We start from the raw sequence: 19,555 nt of genomic DNA on the forward strand, positions 1-19,555 counted from the left end.
TAGGAACGGTAGGAGCCGGGAGCGGGAGCTGAACGGAGGAGCGGCGTGGAGGCTACCTAGCCGGCGCGGGTCAGGCCGCCTCCGCTCGCGTGCCGGTGAACTCGCTCACCACGCTCACCATTGCATCCGCGTGAGCCAACACCACCGGCCGCCGTTGCCTTCCTCCTTCAACTTCGGCCACTGCCGCCTGCCGGCCAGAGCCTCGCCGGTCGTCACCCTCTCCGGTCAGATCAGCCGGAAGCCAATGGCCGGATAAAAATTCGGGTGTCGAGATCTCGGTCAGTTTAATATTTCCCGATTCTCTTGTAAAAAATATTTCCCGATTTTGGAAGACGAATTTTTTTTAAAAAAAACAAGGGAGCCGGACAGAAATCATGGGTTAAAATTTAAAAACTTTTTGAATAATTTTTTTGAAATATTTTTTTTAACTTCAAATCCGCCTCGTCGCCTGCGAGCAAACCGAACAGGCGCCTTCGCACCTCGCTCGCTGCGATTTTCCCTTTTCGCTTTGGGCTCCCTTCCTCTTTCCCCGGCCAACAAGACGGCAAGACCCGCCCGCGAAACGACTCCAGACTCCACCATTCCGCACCCTCTCCTCACTCCCACTATTCCGGCGAGGCGGCTCCCCTCCCTCTGCGGTGGATCCTTCGTCAGCTGCGGTGGCGGCTACCCGTGCCCCGTTGTCCGCGCCTCGGTCGGTTAGTCCCTGTCCCCTCCTGCACCTCCCCCCTTCCCCCACCCAGCTGCCCCGGTTCCCATCCCCGTGCTAGTGTTTCCCCCATCTCAGTGCTCCTACCCCCGCCCGCAGATCTGCCGGTCGTTGGAGGGCCTTGCAATCCGCCGTGGCCTCGCGCTGGTGGAACTCGCACCTGCTGACGCGAGGCAACGGCGACCCCGATTTGAGCGCCGGCCGGAAACGCGCGGCTCCCGTCACCTCCGGGGGCCTCCCCGGGTCCGTGAGCCCTTTTCTCATCGTTTGCTGAGGGCCAAGGTCTCTCCTGGTAAGCCCGCGCTGCTGCCTCACTCCACCCCTAATTCCCGAGCGGGCAGTTCAATCAAGCCCCCGGTTTTATGTTGCTGGGGTTACGCAAATTCGCGGTTCCTGTAGTTGTTGATCGGGGGCTGCACTTGGGTCGTGGGCTTAGGTCTTTATAATTCAAATGATGGCAGTCTGGCCTATCTGGCTGTGTCTCTGCTTGCAAAGCTTCCTTCGAAGTGCCTAAATGACATGGTGTGTTAGAATGATGTATTGCTAAATTTCACTCCTGTATAAAAGCCGGTTGCTGTTGGATTTTGAAACAGTAAGACGATCGATGCCATTGGATTTTGTTATGCCTAAATATGATGGTAATGAGATTCATCCTTGAAAGTCGAAACATTTTCATTGTCTTCACACTAAGAAGATAACTGGGGCTAGCTCTAGGTACCTCTATAAATGGTGGAAATCATGGTAATCACTTAAGGGCCATAAGGTTTCTTCAGAAATGATGAAAAGCTCTGCACCTCTTGCTTATTCTATGATCTATTGTACTCTTTCCTTGTCTAGGTCAACTTGATACATGTTTGCAAAATGATATTGCATCTTAATGTTTAGTGCTGTTTAGTGCCAGTAATAGATGGGCACTAAAAGTTGTTGATTTTGCATTTAATAGCATTTTTTTACCAAAGGCAAACCGCCCAGCTTTATATTGAAAGCTTAAACAGAATGTCTTACATTTGGCCGGACCAACCGGGGGCTGCATTTAGTAGCATTGACATACCCTCCATGCCTCTTGTATCTTTTTTTTCTTTCCATGCTCCAAGTGAACTCACAGCTCACTGAAGATGAATCAGGGGCTGACTGAAATGGACCAAATTTTCAGCATCATGGTATAACCTTATGCAGAGGTTATGAAATTCCTGAGTAGGCACACCTTTAAGTTGTACTCTGACTCTCTGAGAATAGCTATCCTAATTCCTAAATTAAAAATGGAAGTGCTTTGGTAATAGCATATACTGTGATTCACACCTATTCTAAATTTTTATAAGCTACCTGTGGAAGGAAGGTGCTTATTCCTTGAGTGATGACCATATAAAGGACACATTAATTCCCATTGTTCAACAATATCCAAAACCTTCCAAGCATGTATTTCCCCCCTGTTGTGAATGCAACTTATACGTTTCCATCTACTGATTGATAATATCGAGCGCCGTATATTATACTACATACTAATACTATGCAAAATGCTTAATTATATGGTTAGTGGTAACAAGCAAAACATTGGCAATGTAATACTTCTAGATTTTATTATAACAATCATAGTGGACAGTGCAATACTCCTATGATATTAATCAAGGTTGCTTTTCCGAGTTGCCAAATGCCAACCGGAAAAACCCTAGCCAAAAGAAAAGGAATTTACTTGGAGCAGATAGGCTGAGATCAAAGCAGAAAATTTCCATTGTATGGACATGGTTGCACCAGAGGATTTATTAGGATGTCTCTTGTTGCCTCATTGGGTGATATCGCTGCACCCAACCTTGGTGACGCCATGGCTTCCACCACTACTCTAAGATGAGCTGTTGGAAAGTGAAGGAGAAGTTGTCATGTGCAGCTCATTAATGTTCATGTGATGTTGGAAGGGGTTGTACCATACCTTCATAGGGCTCTTGACAGCTAACTTTATTGTATTGTAACTATGATGAAGTTACAGTATTATTTTCTGTGATGCAATGAATGCTGAGAAATGTCAAGGGTTTAGGTCTCAAAGGCATGTGATTAAAAAAGGCTTAGACATTTGTATATGTAGGTGTAGGCACCATATTAAAGTGCCTCCTGATTTGTGCATGTACGTTGGAATGATTAGATTTGATGGTGATTCCAATATTTGAAATTAGTGCCAATCTCGAGGCATATTTGATTTTGGTGATCATACATGCACCAAAATAGTCTTGGCATCCAACTATCCTCTTTGAATTTCTCCTTTGCATCTTTTGCTAAAATGTAATGAAAAGCTTAGCAGTAATCTCTAATGGACTGTATTTTCAGGTAGTTTGAGTGATTTCCAATGGCTTCTGCAAGGAAAGTGAGAAATGCGAATAAACGCTTTGCCAAAATCAATGACGATTGGAAGACTGAAGATACAGCAAGTGTACCTAAAAGTAAAGTGCGAGTAAGTATACATGAACATCTATATTTTTCTTCTCACATGCAACTTTTTATTCCTTTTCCTTGATCTGCAAAGAACACTATTGACATCTATGGGATTATGTAACAGTATGAGTGTATGACATAGTAGTACGCTATGGACTGTCCTTTTCTTTGAACAGCGCAGGACTACGAGTCATTTCATTTAGGATAGAAGAAAGGAATGAGTACAGAGGTTTGACAACCACAACCCCTGCACTCAGTACAACACACACCACTAGATCGACTCTTACAAAGAAAAAAAAAACAACCCCCAGGACCTAAGGTGTTGGGGGCAGCGACCTATAGAGGAGCTCTTTGAGCTTGGATGCTCCTGCCAAGCACCAAAGAACACACTCATTAGACACTGCTTGGAGTAGCAGCTGAACACTAGGTTGAGCATCCTCGAAGACACAAGCATTGCGGTGTTTCCAGATCTCCCATGTGACCAGGGTGATGAGGGAGTTCAGGCCCTTGCGACGATCTTTAGGTGCTGATTTGATAGTGGTGCTCCATCAAGCAGACTATCAAGTATATTTTTTCTAGGTATCTTATGTTTTCTAGGAAAAAGTGTGGTTTCAAGCATGGTTTTGGTTGGGTAGTGCGAACGCATTTGAGTAGTTAGCAGTACTTTCACTTCATTGTTAATCATTGGTAAAGAAAAAAAGAACTCATTTGCAGAAGAAAAAGTTATCAGACATGCTTGGGTCTCAGTGGAGTAGAGAGGAGCTCGAGCGCTTCTATGGTGCCTACAGAAAATATGGAAAAGATTGGAGAAAGGTATGTCTTGAGCTTAGCTAGACAGAATTGAGACAACGGAAAGACACCTAGTAATATGTACTGATTTTTCATTTCACTTTCCAGATTGCTGGTGCTATCCGTGATAGGACATCGGACATGGTAGAGGCTCTTTATAACATGAATAAGGTAAGAATTGGGCCTTTTACATTATATAACCACTCGAATTTCCATTTGATAACCTAAATTTCCCGAGATCAGTTCAATGGATTGCGAAGGTAGCAATGCCTAATTTGACTGTATTCATGCTTGTCTGCTAATTTCACTCATATACACACTTCATTGCACTAGATTAACATGTGTGTCATATCCAGGCCTATTTGTCTCTACCGGAGGGAACGGCAACTGCAGCAGGGTTAATTGCGATGATGACTGACCACTACAATATTTTGGTGAGACTATATTTAAGTGGTCAAACACTATATGGATTACTATACCTACAGCTTCTGTAATTCTTTTCTCCACAAGAAAATCTTGTGAATGTTTATAGAAGTTGGTGCCTGAACAAGACATTTTGTTTGCATCTTTGTGACCATGGACTAAAAAGTACTTGCTCTAGTCACAAATACAAGTCTAGTAGGATATCGACACGAAAATATCTATAGAAGTATGTTATCTTAAATGAAAAGAGTTATATGTTATGAATGTGTATTTCATGACGAATCTATTAATGCCAACATTGTGTTCTCAATCTATATAAATTTTACATATTGATGGTCAAATAAAAAAATGTTTGACATAAGACAAACCTAGATGAAATTTATTTGTGATCAAAGGAAGTAAATCATAAGCTAAGTCTAAAAAACATGTTCTTTTGTGTTTTGGTATATGCAGCATCAGTAACTTTGGCATCAATCACAATTTACAAATTCTAAGATCTAGAACTATTTGTTCCATCCATGAAAACAGTTTTACTGAATTTCCTGGCTGGCAGGTCTATGTCTTATGTGGCATATGCAGCTTCATCAGCCGTGATGCACATTTGAGAATAATGCTATATTCTTTCACTATAATTGTTGAAATTACTCACAAGGACATCTGCTATGGATTGTAGGATGGAAGTAACAGTGATCATGAAAGCAATGATTTGCCAAAAACTTCTAGAAAGCCACAGAAACGTGGTCATGCAAAGTTTCAATCTGTGTCTAAGACATCAGATATACATTACCCTGATCAATTGCAATCTCAACCTGCTTCATCGAGCTATGGATGCCTTTCTTTGCTGAAGAAAAAACGTTCTGAAGGTAATTGGAGATATTTACATGCCTGGTCATTTTTTAAAGGACACCGGTAATTGTTTGTACATCTAGGAAATCTACATAATCTGATGTACAATATTACCTTGCTACGTGGGAATCTGAGGCATACATAATCCTGTAGAATAGGTATTTGGTCTTGGTTTCACAAATACAAGATTAAGGGAGCTAGTTCTAGCAGGGCAATGAAAATCAGTCATTTTTCTCTGCTATCATTGTACTCATAATTGACCTTGATGTCACCTGTTTACTAAAATTGGAGTGGACAATTATTTTCGCTTTGAAGAATACAATCCTATATCATACTAGAATGCAGACACAGTTATGGATTATGTTTTTAGTTTATTAAGTTCAGTCATTTTGGCATGAGAAATTTTAGGCAGGAACTTATCGGCCGGTTGAGATCTTGACTGCACATGCATCTATCTTAAGTTTGGATTTACAATAATAAGAAATTAGTACTACCCTTAATCTATGGCACTGCTTATCTGGTTCTAGAAGCCAACAGTATGAATATCTTATGGTGATCTTAATTCTGAATTTCTGATATAAGATCCCTAAGGATACAGTCTTGATACTAGATATGATTCTGCAAAGTGCTAGAAGCCAATAATCAATAATATGAATATATTATGCAGATAGTGCAATCTTGAGTCTTTGATAGACCTCGTTGTGATTTGTTATTATTACTACTTTACTAGGCATCTGAGTTAATTATCTGATTTGTCCTATATCATCTATTTTTTTACTGTTAAGTTATTATTGTTAAATTGATTCTGCAACTTCTTCTAGAGCACAAACAATAACATCTGATTCCTTACCAGTCCAGTCTTGATGTCAATATAGTCTACCCTAAGCCTTGCAAGTCCCTGTCTGGACCTTCTATTTGCAGATGAGATTTGTGTCTGTTTCAGCAAAGCTAGTTTCAGCAAAGCTAATTTTTCACAATTTCATATTGTTCCTGGACCATAAGTAGACAGCCCAGAACACTTTTAGGCCTTTTTTGGATCCACTCTAGATTGTGGATTGCTGAAAGCTGGATTGTAAAATCCGGGAGGTTGTTTGTATTCCTGGATTGTGGGGTGGTTGGAGCACACAAACTGGTAAAAAGCTAGGTTGAGGCAGCTTGTGGGATTCAACAATCTGGGGTTGGTGGATTGTAAAAGCTGGACCACAATATAGAGTGTTTGGACTTTGGAACAAGCTAGATTGTAAAAGTATGTATTCAACAATCTGGGTGGATCCAAACAGGGCATTATTTTGCCTTTTTTCTGTAGAAGTTTTCATATTTGCACCTGATTTATGTGGTTGCATTATCTTCCTTCAATATCAACAACTTAATTATAAGTGCTTGTGAACATGACCTTGCGACTTAACTGAAGTTAAGTACTTGCTTTCTATCAAATATTAGCACCCCACGCTGTCATAACATAAAAATGAAGATGTTGCTGTTTTGCTTTCCTCAAACAGTGATGACTGGAGCGAGGTCTTGAAATCTCTGTAGACCTGTTTGTAGGGAACAGGCCACGTGCTGTTGGAAAAAGGACTCCAAGAGTACCTGTTGCCAGCATGTACCATCGAGATGATAGGGGTGCACCAAATAGACAAGCAAAACCAGATTCTAACAATGGTGATGATGAAGGAGCTCATGTAGCTGCGCTTGCTCTGGCAGAGGTATATCAAAGTGGAGGCTCACCTCAGGTTTCTCAAACACCTGGGAGGTCTGGCGATCATATGTTCCTGTCCCCCATTAAAAGTAATGACAGAAAAGTAAGAAACTAGAATTTATTATGCCTTCTCCCATTTATGAAAGTCACTCATTAGTAAAGTAATTGCATGATCAAGATACCTGTATGCCACTTGCAGAATGTTGATTCAGAGATGGGTAGCTCAAAGTTGCATGGATTCCAGTTGGATGCTGATTACCCTGAAGCTAGCTTAGGAAGTAGGGAAGCTGAGACTGGTGACTATACTAAAGGTTCATCCTATTTGATGACTAACAAAGGATTTCCATCCGTCAAGCCTCAGAAGAAAGTAAAGAGGTCCCAAAAGAGGAGGAAAAAAGCTGCACGCAAAACAGGTGATCAGTATGAGTATGACAGAGAGGCTTGCAGTGGTACTGAAGAAGGGCATAGTGGGAGAAAGGCAAAAGAGGAACCAGAACTGGAGACATTGGGAAGAAAAACTGCATGGCCATCTAGCACATCAAATAAAAGAAGCCGTCAACTGTTTTTTGATGGTATGTCTGTATTCTAGCAGTTACCTTATGTTTCCTGTAGAGTACTGAACTACGAATAACAATAGCATTCTCTTTCGTCATGTATGAATTGAAATTTGGGCAATGGATAAATGTGTTTATTTTGTCTGTAATTGTACTGCACAATATTTTCTCAATCTTTGAAATTAAACTAGAAAGTATTAAAGCAAACATGCCCTGTATTATGATATGACAATTCCCTTCTAGTGTGAGACAAAAGTTTCAGCGAGGTGATCAAACATGTGAAATAACCATTTTCTGAATCATCTTTTTCACCACTCAATTTCTATTTCAGAATATTGGTCGTGTCTTATGTGTTTGTTGCACTATAAAATAAGATTTAATGATTTCTGTAACCTGGGAAACATAAATAGAACCATACTATGTTGTTACTTATCACATCCAAAAAGTATTCCTACCGTATGGGTGTCCTGATTGAGTTTTTTTGTTCTTTTTAATTGAGTCGTTTGGCTTTGATGTACGCTCTTCGCTATGGTGCTTGTTTAGTTGTAAGGTTAACCTGTTGGGTTCTTGCTTTTGGTCCATCTATACAGTGCAAACTGAAATCTACCCTTGTTTTGCAGATGAAAGTTCAGCTCTAGATGCATTACATACTTTAGCTGATTTATCTGTGAACATCCTACAGCCATCTTCAGTTGTTGAATCTGGTTAGTCTTATCTTATACTATAATTTATTTTTTGTGTTAATGTTTTAAATACTAGTTCAGATGCAGCCAATTTTACTCCTTTATTCCATTACCATTTTGTTTTTTCTTGTTCTATGTGGCAAGATGGCAGAACAATGCAATTGTTGTATCTTAGCAGGTGCAGTTGTTTATTTTGTGCGTGCAACTTTATCTGCCACTCTTCTCACTTTAATCTGCATAAAGGTTGGGACAGTTTATAGACATGTTCAGAGGTATTAAGCTACATGATTTGACAGTGCTGTATTTCACCAGCAATGCAGTAATGCAGGGTTTTCTTTTCTAATTACTGACCACTGAAGGACATTGCAAAGTTAATAATTCTACAAGTGACACTAAATAAATCAGGCTCATTTCCTGGAAAACAGAGCTGGCAGTTAAGTGGGTGGGGGGGGGGGGGTTCCCCTCCTAAAATGCTGTTATTGAGAAAGTCATCTTTGCTATTTGAGACACGCCCTATTTGGATGGGATATTAACCAGCACCCACATGGTGTGCTCAGATATTAAGAGCCATAGAGGGGCATGTATCCATAGGCAAATATGAATTGGAATAGCTGCTGCCTTCTCCATGCCTTCCAAGTTGTTGCAAACTGGTAGTTTAATTGACATACGTTCTGGAAATTTCTGAAATTTTGTACAGTCACTCAAAAAGTATCAACTCCGCAATGTCCTCCAGCCAATGCCGCGATTGATGCCCTAAAACCTATAAAATTTATACCACAACCCCATAACTCCATGCATAGCATAGTGATAGACCATTGCTCACCTAGCGCTTTTTTGCACATTGCTTCTGTTAATGATAGTATCAGTAATAATTCACCTAATGATCTTCCAGAATCGTCAGCACAGATTAAGGATGAAAACAAAGACAATGATTCTGATGGAAAGCCTAGTATGCCTGCCGCCGTATCAGTGTATGAGCAGAAAGATAACTCCAAAAGTATAGCAAAAAAACTCAAAAGGCAGTCAGAAATTGCAAGCACTGATATGGTTACTAGGAAAAAAGCCAAACATTCTAAAGATCCTCACCATGATGGGAGCACTTCTGAAGTAAAGCAGCAAGGTTGTACATGTGGTGTTAAAACAGAAAAAAAGAAGAGGAAATCTTCCATGGGAAAGGTACTTTCAAAATTATTATTTATTAAGCATTTCTTCAAGCAGTAGTATTGTTTGCTCTATATTTGAAGGTTATAAATTGTGTAGTCAAGGTTATAAACTGCAGATTGAGTTTTTTTTGAGTTTGTTGTAGTGTACATGCTGCCATTGGTTGCTTTATTCTCATATGCTAATTCTAAAATTACTCACAATTTATGTTTTTATTTGTGTATTATATGTTTCTTATGTCAAACTAATGTGAATAGATATTTTGCATCATTTGTGAGCATGAAATATATATGTTACATAAAATTTGCCAACACAGCCTGCAATATTGCTAGGACTGCAATATCGGCTCTTACTGTGTATATGTAGTTTCTCGACCTCACTACTGTTATTCTGTATTCTATAACCATTATTTAGTTCCTTGCTTTAATTCATTTATGGTGTGCATAAACTTGTATGCTTTATTTATGTATACAGGTTCTGAAAGATGAAAAAAATATACTAAAAGATGTGGTGAAGACTGAGGTATCTAGCCCAACTCTTTCTTTCTTTTTTTGCATTCTAGACTTATGCAATAGATTAAAGTGTTATTTATTTGAAGTTCAAACCACCCCATCCTAGATTGATTTGTCCATCATAGGATCATTCCATAATTCATGGATGGCCGTGTGCTTCTTCCCCCCTACTACCTTTGTTCTTACTAGAGACAGGTTGGTGATAGACCAACTTCTACCATTAAACCAAATAGCCCATTAAGTTCTGGGATGCGTACTCAACTAAACCTGGATACAAGTTTATTTTTGCATACAATAGATGTAAATTAGTGAAGTAAGCATCCTTAAACTGTTTAGTTCGACTTTTTTTAGAGCCTAGGTTTGGCTATACAGAATCTACTCTAAAGTGGTAAAGGCCTTTTTGTTGTTGGATATGGTGAAGAAGTTAAAATGTAGTATGTAGGCGAGGTCACAACTGTGATTTGATTTGTAGACTGGCTGCTATCTGTAAGCTTTTGAGTTATGTTTATAGTTTTTTACTGTGCAGCTGTTCGTAATAATTGTCGTATTCCTACAAAAGTAGAATACATTCCTTTTTCTGTTGAATTTTGTTATGTTGTAAATCCTTCATGCGCAAATGATATAATCTAGATGGAAAATTATTTTTACCAACATCAGCATTTCAGCTGTCTGTACTTTTGGGATTCAGCTTTCAAATTTATTGGTAGTTTGTTGTTTGGATCACAGCTTGTGGCTCCAACTGTGACACAATCATAATACATGCTATGAAATTGAATTTTAATTTCTGTAACAATATTACCAAAATGGCAGGCATCATATGCCTTGATTGCAACATACACAATTGTACCAAGCCTTCACTGAACTAGCTATTTATTGTGTCAGATTTTCACCAACCAATGCACAGTCAAATTTTACCCTTACTAATCTTGTTATGCTTGCTGGATACAATATAATTCTTGTGTATATCTGTATATTATAGGTTTCTGCTGAAGAAGGGAAGACATCTTCTAATAAAGGTAGGCATACTCATATTAGTCCAATTCTGAAATAAAATAGGTTCAAAGCACTTGGATGTTCTCTAGCACATACTGATTTTGGAAAAGTGATCATGGATATCGCAGAGACAACTACACAAGGTGAAATGACTCCGCAAGCTGACTTGACCTCAAAGGTTAAAAGCCGTCGTAAATTAGGCATTCAAAAATCGCTAAGTCAAGAATGTAAACCTACTGAGGGTGCTGGTGATTCCGGAAGTGAGAAATTGTCTTATTCATTGAGTAATATTATTGATGTCAAGGTACTGCTTGTTTATCTTGTTACATGTGCTGATTGATGTGTTTCATTACTTGGCATGGTTGAAGAGTCTTATTTATTCTAACCTGTTGCAGGACAAACTCTCTCACTGCTTGTCATCACGCTTGCTCCGTAGATGGTGCATGTTTGAGTGGTTCTATAGTGCAATTGATTATCCGTGGTTTGCAAAGAGTGAATTTGTTGAGTATTTGAATCATGTCAAGCTGGGTCATGTTCCAAGACTGACTCGTGTTGAGTGGGGTGTCATACGGAGGTTTGTAGTCTTCAATATTTTTGTTAACTTTAGTTGTATTTGTCCCCTAAATTTAATGTTCTGCAGTTCTCTTGGGAAGCCCCGTCGGTTGTCAAAACAGTTTTTGCGTGAGGAGAGAGAGAAGCTTTCCCAGTATCGTGATTCAGTTAGACAGCACTATGCTGAACTTCGATCTGGCATTAGAGAAGGTCTACCAACGGATCTTGCACGACCTCTAGCAGTTGGGCAGCGTGTTATAGCCTGCCATCCTAGAACACGGGAACTTCATGATGGGAATGTTCTGACTGTTGATCATAATCGTTGCCGGGTTCAGTTTGATCGACCTGAACTGGGTGTTGAGTTTGTGATGGTAATCAATTACTATCTCACTTATGTGTTTGATCATTTAGTTTTAGTTCCATTTAATGTCTTTGGACTTAAATGCTTTCAGTTCATCTTTGTGATTACTTATACTCCAGAAATTGCCGTGACTTGCAATAACTTAGTAGAAGAGTTAAGTATAGAAGATTGTTATGTCTTATTTCCACTGAAGATCGATATGACTAGATACCTTAGTCTTCTTGAACTGATTGCTTGTTGAATATGGTTTGTTGAGAGGAACTTGTTTTTTCAGGATATTGATTGCATGCCCCTGCATCCCCTGGAAAATTTCCCTGAGTCTCTCAGACCGCAGAACATTGTCAACGAATATTATAGCCGCTTATCGGAAGCAAATGAGGATCAGATGAAAGAGTTGGGTACCGGAGGTTTAACAGGATTCACATCAAATTTGAATAGTGCTGATGCAACCTTCCATATCCCTCCTGGTCATCCGATAACTACTTTGATGAAGCAAGCAAAGGTAGAATGTTTGACATGGAAGCTACTTTTGTATACCAATGTGGAATAAGCTAACTGTGCTCCTTATGGAATTTACGCAATAGGGTGACTCAATTGATTCCATTGCACAGGCCAAAGCGACAGTTAATGAGGTTACAGCTGCTACACAACAGGCAATGTACAATCAGCCATCCACTCTCTCACAGATACAGGAAAGAGAAGCTGATATAAGAGCCCTTGCTGAACTATCACGTGCTCTTGATAAAAAGGCAAGTGCAACAAGGCTTGTGCCTTATTTTTGTCTCACTCTAATGTTTGCAAATGGATACAAATCGCATAGCTCAAATTGGAATCTCCAACATCTTTGTTTTCTAATAACTTCAGTGTATTAAAAGCGACAAGGCGACTCAAGGTGAGCTGGGTACGCCTGGACGCCTAGGCGGCGCCAGCCCTGGGTCCGCCCGGACACCTAGGCGACGCCTTTGGAACACTGAATAAGTTACAGCTGTGTTGCATTGCAACTAAGAATTCAGTGTACACAAATCCATACACTTAGGTTTGCATTGCAATTGACACTGAGTTGACCATTACTTTTACAGTAATGCACTTTCAACAATCTGTCAGCTGATATTGATGGTTCACCTATTAGTATATATAATAATATTATCTTCCAGTAGTGCTACCTTAATCTTATCTATTCAGGCTGGGCCATTGTGTTGTCTTGATAATCCATCAGCTGTCTGATACTTAAAGTGCGCTGCCAGCTGTAGAGTATAAAATGGGGATAGTCTGCTCGTCTGGTATGAGATATTAGTTCCTTTAGTTCCCAGTTTAGGTTGTGGCTACAGAGCACTGTAATCGTTGTAAGCATGACATCGGTTCTGCAGTTTGTATTTGCTGACATCTATTATTATTTTTTGAATATACATGCTTTTGAAATTTACATCATTCAAGTGGGTTATGGCGAACTATAAATCTGTTGTAGGAAGCTTTACTAGTAGAGTTGAGGCACATGAATGAAGAAGTGTCTGGAAAGCAAAAGGACGGGGACATTATCAGAGACTTGGAGCATTTCAGGAAGCAATACGCTATGGTGCTTGTGCAGCTTAGAGACTCCAATGATCAAGTAATATTCCCAAGTTCAAGCTATCACTTTAATAACTTCAGTTTCATGTACTTAGGTGAATGACAAGATATTTTATACTCAGGTAGCTGCAGCCTTGCTTTCACTTCGTCAACGTAACACATATCATGGGAATGCAGTACAGTCATATCCTAAATCCATGGAAAATGGCATGGCCTTTGCTGGAGCATCAGATCCGTATAACCTTTTCGGTTATATTAATCCAGAATCTGGTTCCCAAGTGATTGAAGTTATTGAGACTTCAAAAAGCAGAGCAAAAATGATGGTCAATGTTGCTATCCAGGTCTGTTTGCCAGAATTGTGCACCTAGGATTCCTCATGGTTCTGATCTGCTCATTGCTTTATGTAGTTCGAATTATCAGATACATTTCGAACTGAATGATCACTGATTTCCACATTTCTGAGGGGGATGATAAATTTTTAAGATTCACATCGACAAGAAATCAATAGACTGGTGCTGTACTTGGTTCTCACAACTCGCTACTCTGTAGTGGCTTCTAAAAGACATGTGAAACTGCCTGCCTAACTTCTAGATGTTGAGTTCAAGATTTAACCTGGGACCTGGTTTTCTATACCGATCATCTCTGTTTGGAATCCTTAAATAGGTCATGAACCTGTTTTCAGTTGGACATTTTCTTTTGAAATGCACTGCTGTCAGCTTGTTGGGGGCAGCTTGCGTATATTGTACTCTTGTTAGTTATTTCTATTGTGTGGATTAGAGCATTGTCTATTTTATTCTCCTTTTTTGGTGCTATATAGACGTAAGTCTTTTTTCCCCTTGATATTTTAAATTTATTTCATTCCATTGATGCCATTGTTGTTTTTTTCCCTTCACTCTTTACCAGGCAATGTGCAAAGTTAGTGAAGGAGACAATGTTTTTGCCAAAATAGGTGAAGCACTAGATAACTTGAATAGCCGTGGTACTGGTTCTGGTTCAAGCATACTTGGCATAAGACGGATACCTCCTGATTCAGGTCAGTCAAATGCATTGCATCAAGATAACGGCACACCTGCTCCTCCAATAAATAGCAATTCAAGATTGCCAAACGGGTGTGATTCTGATGGCCAATTTCCTACCGAGCTGATTTCATCCTGTGTGGCTATGATGCTTATGATAAAGGTAAATCATCCAAGCTTTGTATGTTGTTCGGACTTAACATTCCAATTCTTTTGCCTAGTGGTCTAACACTGCCATCGGTACTATTCGCCAGAACTGCACGGACAAGCAGTATCACCCTGCTGAAGTCGCGCACATCCTCGATTCAGCACTGTCGGGCTTGCAGCCGCGCAGCTCCCAGAACATCCCAATCTTCAGGGAGATCGAGATGTGTATGGGCATCATCAAGAACCAGATGCTGGCATTGATTCCCACTCCAAGTGGCTAGCTCCATGCCGCCTGCGAGCATCCTAGCTAATGTATTTTGGGAAGCGAACACCCAGACAACTGTATGTGGCGTGTATTATTCATTTTCTCTTTTCTTTTTCTTGCTGTCGTACAAGATGTATTTTATGTGTACATTAGATTAAACTGCTGAAAAATTTGTGCGCACACTTGCATGCTCATGTGGTTGCCCCAAGCTTTCTATCTAGTTTTTTCTTAGGATTTAGAGGTAATTATTTCATGAAGACTGGTTGATCAGGTGTAAGCCTGAAGCATATGTGAAGCTTCTGGTTCCGAATAAATTCAGTTCAGATTCATTACCTTTTCTTGTACGGATTAACGAGGAGTAAATCTATAATGTTAATGTTGGATGCATGTGGCCAGAAGTCACATCTTCATTCTCTTCACAAATTGCAATGCAGGCCATGAAACTCTGAAGTTATGGTTGGATTGAAATTTGAAAGTCTAATCATTTTCTGATAGTTTGAGGCTTTTCACATGCAGCTTCTGGAGTTCTTTCTTAGGAAAATGAATGGATGTTTCTGCAAACTGTATTTTTCCTTTGTATTATAATTTTTAATAAAACAACATAAGGTGCAAGCCCCTGCTGATTAATATATTTTTAAAAAATTGTATAAAACGCAAAATGAAAAGGGAAAAAAGTTACAATAAAAAAAAAGACACTGTTAGAGGATTTTAGGCAACTCTGGATATGGTTAGTTTAGAATTGATTGTAATCTCGGGATAACCTTCCTTATCTCTAGGAGAGGCTACTTGATCTTCAAACCATGTACTCCTATATATTCGCCCTAGGGGCTCAATGCAATACATCGACCACATTATACGCATCCTACCTTTCCTACATGTCATCAGACGCCTAGGTTTTAGATCCTGACCTAGCCGCTGCCGCTTCTGACTGTTCGTGTTGCTATCGCTACGACTGCGGGGGGGGGGGGGGGGGGGGGGGGGGGATGTTAGAGTATATTAGGCAACTCCGGATATGATTAGTTTAGAATTGATTGTAATCCTGGGATAACCTTTCTAATCTCTAGGAGAGGCTACTTGCCTTCCAAGCCATATACTCCTATATATTCGTCTTAGGGGCTCAATGCAATACATCGACCACATTATACGCATCCTACCTTTCCTACAGACACTATAGGTAACTCATTTTTTGCCCCATGCATAAGCTTGGCACTCGTGGCTGAACGGCTTTCCTCCAGCTATTGGTGGAGCAATGTGATTGAAGCTGTCCAAATAAACGTTGCAGGCCATTAGAATGATCGCTTCCATGGAGAAAGGCACTTGTAGGTTGCTTCTGAAGAAGTGCTGTACTTGGAAGGTATTACGAAAATTTCAAATATTTAAACATGACACTATGTTCTAGAGAAGCAAAGTAATAGGGCAAACACATACTAGAGAAACAGTTTGACGCAGGAATGTGGATATGATGCCATGATCATCTTTGCAAGCTCGCTGATAACATGATTTCTTCCTCCATACTGTACTGCCTACTTCTATAGTTGTCGCCAACTCTGGCATCGCCTCCTTGAAATGTTTGGCCATTCAGGTCAGCCAGCTGCTCTTCCATCCCTGAAATGTAAATGTCTGAATCTTGCAGTCCTTCAAGCCTCATCTCCACATACCGCATCGTCGGCCTGTCTTCTCCCTTCATCCTCAAGCACATTGCTGCTATGGCGGCCACTTGTTTGGGCTCGTCTTCTTCTTCCATGATCTGCTCATCAAGTATCTCACTGAGCTTATCTTGATTCAGTAACGTGACAAAATGTGCCACTAAACTGACACCTTCAGACGACAAGTACATACTTGGCTTCTTTCTCGTCAGTAGTTCAACAAGCATAACGCCGTAGCTGTACACATCACTTTTGTCAGTCAATCGTCCTGTGTGGTAATACTCAGGATCCATATATCCGTGTGTTCCTTGCACACCAGTTGTCACTCCAGATTGATCGATTGCGATGCCTCTTGAGGCACCAAAATCTGACACTTTTGCTGTTAATCGGTCATCTAGTAATATGTTGGATGTCTTGATGTCCCTGTGCACCACCGATGTCGAAGCGGCTGAGTGAAGATATGCCAGGGAACAAGCAACTTCAAAGGCAATTCGTAGCCGATCTTTCCATGGTAGTGATTTATGACAGCTTTCAACATGAAGGTGGGCATAAAGAGTTCCATTTGGAATGAACTCATAGACCAGCAATGGCACTTCTGTCTCGAGGCAACATCCAAAAAGCTTCACTACGTTTCTGTGGTTGATTTGAGAAAGGATTGCGACTTCATTTATGAACTCATCAATCTCCTTTTGAATTACAACTATAGACTTCTTAATGGCAACAACATGCTGGTTTGACAATATGCCTTTGTAGACAGTGCCATGCCCTCCGCCACCCAGGATGCGAGCCTCATCAAACATATTGGTTGCTTTCTCAAGCTCTTCCAAGCTGAAGATCATCTTTTCAGCGATGTCTTTATCTACTAGTTGTCGAAGAAGCAACCCATGGTTTTGCTTGAAGAAATACTCCCTCATCTTCCTAGCCCTACGAATCTTGAGTCTTTTTGTTGCAAAAATTGTTCCAAGAACCAGAAGCAAAAGGAACATACCAATGCCAAACCCCATCGCAAAAAATACTCCTGTGGAAACATGTGATACTCTAATCTCAATCTTGAAAAATCATCATCTATCCCCAGTGGAATTCAGAGGATGATTCGATTGAACTTACCAGATCCAACATGTCTTCGAGGCCCCTGGCACCCATCTGACACGTACGGGTTGCCATCGTAGCCGTCGTTGCACCGGCAGACATAGCCGTAGGCGCTGCTCGTGGAGTTGAGGCACTCGCTGTTCTTGCTGACACAGCCGAAGTCCGACCGCTTCGCCGCCGCCGCGCACAACGACTTGTTGAGCGTCCAGTCCAGGACGGCCGGGATCACCAGCCCGGCCGCGTTCCCGGAGGAGAGAAGCGTCATCTTGACGGCGAACACGTTATCCCTGTCGCGCCACCACTCCTGCTCCACCGTGAGCACGCTCGCGCCGGGCGTCACCCATGGCGGCCGTGCCGTGGCGTTCTGCTCCTGCCAGGAGAACTGGACACGGAAGGACTTGAGACCCGTCGGTATGGGCGACTCGCAGCAGCCGACGCCGTGGCACACGCCCCGCCGGAGCTTCTGCGGGTCGTCGGCGGGGCAGGACGGCGCGCACGAGCCGAACGTGGTGGCGGCTCCTTGCCGCAGCGGCGCCGCCGTCCGCGCGGCGGCCTGGAAGCCGCAGCCGACGAGGACAAAGCTGTTCCGCGCGGCGGAGAGCACGTACGGCCGGAGTTTGGCGGGGAGGACCCTGACCCTCACTTCGCTCGCGTTGCCGGCGGCGAAGGACCACGCCGTGGCGCGGACGCGCACCGTGCTGTTTCGGACGGAGATCGCCAGCACCTCCGGGCCGTCGCTCTGCAGGAAGAGCCTTGGCGTCTGGTACGCGCGGTCGCAGGTGACCTTGAAGCCCGTCCGGTGGCAGCCGTACGTGGTGCCGAAAGGGTAAGGCACGTCGACATCGCCGCACTTGCTCTCACAGCCCGCCAAGGCGATGTTCGCCGCCGCCGCCGCCGTCGCGAGCTGCACCAGCAGCAGCAGCGGCACGACGAGGCCGCGCATTGCACGACGAGGCTGGCTGCGTTCCTCTGAAATGGCAAGTGTGCAGTGCTTATGCCGCGGCGCGGGCAAGATGGCGGCGCGCGGTAGCTGATAAACAGTGGAGTTGGTGGGCAGGACCGTGGCCTGCCGGGTCAGGACCGTTGGCCAATTATTCAAAGTCAACCGTGCCTCCGCGACAAACAAAAATTACGAAGCTAGTGATAAGATCATCTTCAAAAATAAATGCACAATTAACTAGTACTCCCTCCGTTCTAAATTGTAAGTCATTCCAAAAATTTTGGAGAGTCAAAATTTTCTAAGTTTGACCAAAATTATACAACAAGATAATAACATTTACGATACCAATTAAGTATCATTAAATTCTTTGTTAGGTATATTTTTATAGTATACCTATTTGATGTCATAAATCTTTGTGTTTCTCTCTATAATTTTGGTCAAACTTTGAAATAGTTTGACTCTCCAAGATTCTTGGAATGACTTATAATTTGGAACGGAGGGAGTATATCTACATGTGTAAACATGAAAGTTCTTTACATTTATGCACACCTACTTCGATAGAAAACTTCTAAAATTTCAGATTTTCAGTCAAATTTCTGACCTAAGGATCGTGCTTGAAGAATTTTGTCGTCCTTCACCTCTTTATCTATGAGTTGAAGTTCATATTCACCTGGCTATTGCTAGAGATGGGAAGGACTTCTTATGTGAGAACCGCCCAATTTGATACTATTTTAAACGAACCGTCGGTCATTATCATCCAGATGAGAGTTAACACGTGCTTGCCGGAGAGCGTGACACGTGTTATCCCATATCTAGAGACACGAATAACCGACACGTCATTCATTCAAAATAATATCAAATCCGGTAGTCCCGGTATGTGCTCTAACGTACGCCCAGAATCAGCATATGCACATACCGTTTACAATCGAATACATCGCCAATAATCCACAAATAGCAGTTTTACATTACCAGAGTTCACAGCTTAACATTACAAATTCAATATAGGAGGGTTCAAACTAACTTCCATTACAAGCCTTGGGCTCACGATAGTCATATTAAACAGAACGTAAAGTTTATTGCATTTACATACTCTCACGAAGCTCAATTACAATAAAAACTTACTAAAGTAATGATGCCTTGCTCAAGGACATCGCTACAGCCACCACGACCTACTCTTCCCCCGCGT

At 41.5% G+C, this 19,555-nt stretch overlaps 2 protein-coding genes across 5 annotated transcripts; one reads left to right on the forward strand and one right to left on the reverse strand.

Moving 5' to 3' along the window:
* The first annotated feature begins 531 nt into the window (after window positions 1-531).
* LOC120677294 (protein ALWAYS EARLY 2-like) lies at window positions 532-15,032 on the forward strand. 4 transcript variants are annotated; one of them, XM_039958439.1, is made up of 22 exons: window positions 532-698; window positions 809-1,001; window positions 3,026-3,149; window positions 3,845-3,943; window positions 4,028-4,090; window positions 4,276-4,353; window positions 5,016-5,205; window positions 6,722-6,987; window positions 7,084-7,456; window positions 8,059-8,142; window positions 9,014-9,297; window positions 9,757-9,804; window positions 10,774-10,810; window positions 10,916-11,091; window positions 11,183-11,361; window positions 11,428-11,710; window positions 11,975-12,202; window positions 12,312-12,449; window positions 13,166-13,306; window positions 13,389-13,607; window positions 14,170-14,445; window positions 14,537-15,032. In XM_039958439.1, exons 3-22 carry the CDS (start codon window positions 3,045-3,047, stop codon window positions 14,708-14,710), a joined length of 3,441 nt encoding a protein of 1,146 aa, XP_039814373.1. In that variant the 5' UTR covers window positions 532-698; window positions 809-1,001; window positions 3,026-3,044; the 3' UTR covers window positions 14,711-15,032. The 4 variants fall into 4 exon arrangements, with proteins under 4 accessions (XP_039814373.1, XP_039814375.1, XP_039814372.1 ...); XM_039958441.1 differs by having other exon boundaries at window positions 539-698; window positions 6,734-6,987; XM_039958438.1 differs by having other exon boundaries at window positions 546-698; window positions 3,824-3,943; window positions 12,285-12,449; window positions 14,537-15,023.
* A 1,006-nt stretch (window positions 15,033-16,038) lies between these two features.
* LOC120677297 (wall-associated receptor kinase 3-like) lies at window positions 16,039-18,417 on the reverse strand. Its single transcript, XM_039958442.1, has 2 exons — window positions 17,448-18,417; window positions 16,039-17,358 (listed from the first exon to the last, which is right to left on the reverse strand). Exons 1-2 carry the CDS (start codon window positions 18,370-18,372, stop codon window positions 16,166-16,168), a joined length of 2,118 nt encoding a protein of 705 aa, XP_039814376.1. The 5' UTR covers window positions 18,373-18,417; the 3' UTR covers window positions 16,039-16,165.
* Window positions 18,418-19,555: the final 1,138 nt, after the last annotated feature.

Source organism: Panicum virgatum, chromosome 6N (assembly GCF_016808335.1).
Source record: "Panicum virgatum strain AP13 chromosome 6N, P.virgatum_v5, whole genome shotgun sequence".
Classification (NCBI taxonomy): Eukaryota; Viridiplantae; Streptophyta; class Magnoliopsida; order Poales; family Poaceae; genus Panicum; species Panicum virgatum.

Coding starts and splice junctions, on each gene's coding strand:
- LOC120677294 (XM_039958438.1), top strand. CDS start 3,045: ATGGCTTCTGCAAGGAAAGTGAGAAATGCGAATAAACGCTTTGCCAAA. Junction 10,811..10,915: donor GAAGACATCTTCTAATAAAG/GTAGGCATACTC, acceptor TGGATATCGCAG/AGACAACTACACAAGGTGAA. Junction 13,608..14,169: donor TGGTCAATGTTGCTATCCAG/GTCTGTTTGCCA, acceptor ACTCTTTACCAG/GCAATGTGCAAAGTTAGTGA.
- LOC120677297 (XM_039958442.1), bottom strand. CDS start 18,372: ATGCGCGGCCTCGTCGTGCCGCTGCTGCTGCTGGTGCAGCTCGCGACG. Junction 17,359..17,447: donor TCGAAGACATGTTGGATCTG/GTAAGTTCAATC, acceptor ATGTTTCCACAG/GAGTATTTTTTGCGATGGGG.